Below are 2513 nucleotides of genomic sequence, written 5' to 3' on the forward strand. Positions count from 1 at the left end.
TCTCTCGCGAGAGCTCTAAGCCGGAAGTCTCGAGGCGCGGCCCGGAAGTGCCGTTGCTGTGTGCTGCTGAGGCCATGGCGGAGACGGACCCCAAGACCGTGCAGGACCTCACGGCCGTGGTGAGCAATGGCGGCTCCGGCGGAGCGCGGCGTCCCAAGGGGCGGGAGCTGGAGGAGCCCCTGGCGGCCTGGGCTGCTTAGTGGGAAGCAGCTCCTGTCTGTCTGTCTGTCTGTCTGCTCCGGGTTTGTCTGTCTGCGTTTTTAAATGGATCCCTATAAGCTTTCGTTCTGTGTGTGCACATGAATGTAACGCGATGCGGAGCTGTGCTGTACAGATCACTGTGTGTTCGTATCGCTATGAACATGGTGGTGAGTTCTGTGAGGAATGCAAAGCAGGCTGCTGCGTTTTGTTCCCCTTCTCTCAGGTGCAGACGTTGCTTCAGCAAATGCAGGACAAGTTTCAAACCATGTCTGACCAAATAATCGGGCGAAATATCCTTTCCTAAAGCCAGGTGGCTGCTGTACGCTTTGAATGCTGAAGTGGGTTTATGTGTCTGTATGGGATTTGTAAGGTACGTTTAAAGCAGATGTAGCGGTTTGAGCGGTGCCATCATTGCAACCAAACAAAACCAAGAACCCGATTGCAGTCATAGCCCTTAACCAGAGAACTCGATGACATGAGCTGCCGTATAGATGACCTGGAGAAAAACATAGCAGACCTGATGACACAGGCAGGAGTCGAAGAACTGGAAGGAGAGAACAAAGCCCCGGCTACTGCTAACAAGAGTTAAGGTGAGACGGTTCGCCTCAGGTCACTTGAAATTACTGACTTTAAAAGGCAAAAAAAGAACTTTTCCTTTATCTGTGAGATAGGCTGAAATTCCTTATAACACAAGAGTCTGTATGAAGCTTTCTTCGCCAGATGAGGGCAATGCAAGATTGCCAATATTCCAGCAGAAGCAGGGGCTGTGTGTTACAATATATGAGTTTGGTTCAATACAGAACTTAATTTTCCTAATCCGTGGAAAGCAATGGACAAATGAATACGTGATAGTAGAGAACCCTTTCTTGAGGGGGTTAAATAAGAGATGTCTCAGCCCCTTCTGTCTGAAATTCAGAGGTCATATCTAAAGTACTGTGCAGCCTGAACCAGGCACACTTGCATGTTAAGAGATCTATATTTTACATGCTTAGACAAAAAGCACAAGTTGTTATGGGCTTCCTTGCCCATCAGTGCCAATTTCCTTAGCTTGAAACTCACAAATGAAAACTGCTGATCAATGTCTTTCTTCTTAAATTCTTCTCAATCATATTCTTGTTATTTTTCCCCCCCACAGGTTGCCAATAACTTAAGGTGAATGCTGGAAGACTCTGGTGTTTTTTTTTCTACAAGCCCTTGGAATTAACAGAAGAGCTTTTCGCAACTACTGTGTGTAAAAGCATTTTTATATTGTTACAGAGCTTGCATTCTTAATGTATATTGTATAGCGAGGGATAGGTTAGTTTATATTTCAATTTGTGTACTGTAGTTTCACCTCTCAAATTCTTGTTATGAGGATCAATTAGTTGTTATTAAAACACAGATCTTATGGATCTCAATTACCGGGTGTATTTTTTTCTGGTGTGAGGTCACTTTTTTCCCTCTTATACTTTTTCTAGACACCTCACTTTTGATAGATACACAGCCAGTGACTGCTGGCCAGTGGAGATCTTGAGCTGTCCTATGTAATTCTGTGGGGTGAAGCACAAGTTTGAAATCTGGCATTGATTTTAGGTCCAAGCATCATTCTCTCAACTAGTGGATGACTGCATTGTTTTCTCCTCATAAATGTAAGTAAGGTGATTTTGGAAACATAAGACATTGAATATCAAAATCATATCTCATGTTGATATTACCATACCTGTGTGTTCCTAGAACGTAAAACAAATATGTGCTTAACAGTAGAGACATCTGTACACAGCAAAGCTACCACTGCCATTTGATCTGTTAGAGAGACAAAGAATTCTCAGCTACAAAAAATCTCACCATGAGATTCCGGGTTTTGTAACACTGTAAAATTACACTTTGAAGCTGACAGTGTGTCACTTAGGAGCATCTTGGAACAATAGTAATTAAAACATTGATACGTTACAGAGTAGGGATGGGATTTTGTGGGAAATTCTGTATGTGATCTTGCAGTTTAAGTCACTGATCTGTTGTATAAAACCAAGCTTGCTAAACAAAGCAACAATCTATTGAATAACAAAGAAGGTGAGAATCCAGTTAGAATTGTAGAGCCTGGCTACTGTGAGTAAACAAACAGCTGGAACTCTGCAAAGCACTTGGTTTAGGAAGGTGTTTGGTTTTACAATCACACCCAGACTTATGGGCCTGACATTCAACAGATTACATTACAGTCTTTTGGCAATGAAAAGTGTTCTTAGAGAAGTCTGTACTGTGTCACTGTTGTGAAGAAAAATGACCAATGTCGCATATTACTGACAATCATTACAATCCTACTGCAGCTTGAAATA

General features: G+C 42.7%; 1 protein-coding gene across 1 annotated transcript; it reads left to right on the top strand.

Moving 5' to 3' along the window:
• Window positions 1-1598, top strand: HSBP1 (heat shock factor binding protein 1). The gene is made up of 4 exons (XM_072346824.1): window positions 1-119; window positions 425-491; window positions 669-791; window positions 1337-1598. Exons 1-3 carry the CDS (start codon window positions 75-77, stop codon window positions 788-790), a joined length of 234 nt encoding a protein of 77 aa, XP_072202925.1. The 5' UTR covers window positions 1-74; the 3' UTR covers window position 791; window positions 1337-1598.
• The last annotated feature ends 915 nt before the right edge of the window (window positions 1599-2513 follow it).

The sequence above is a fragment of the Excalfactoria chinensis genome, chromosome 11, assembly GCF_039878825.1.
Source record: "Excalfactoria chinensis isolate bCotChi1 chromosome 11, bCotChi1.hap2, whole genome shotgun sequence".
Taxonomy (NCBI): Eukaryota; Metazoa; Chordata; class Aves; order Galliformes; family Phasianidae; genus Excalfactoria; species Excalfactoria chinensis.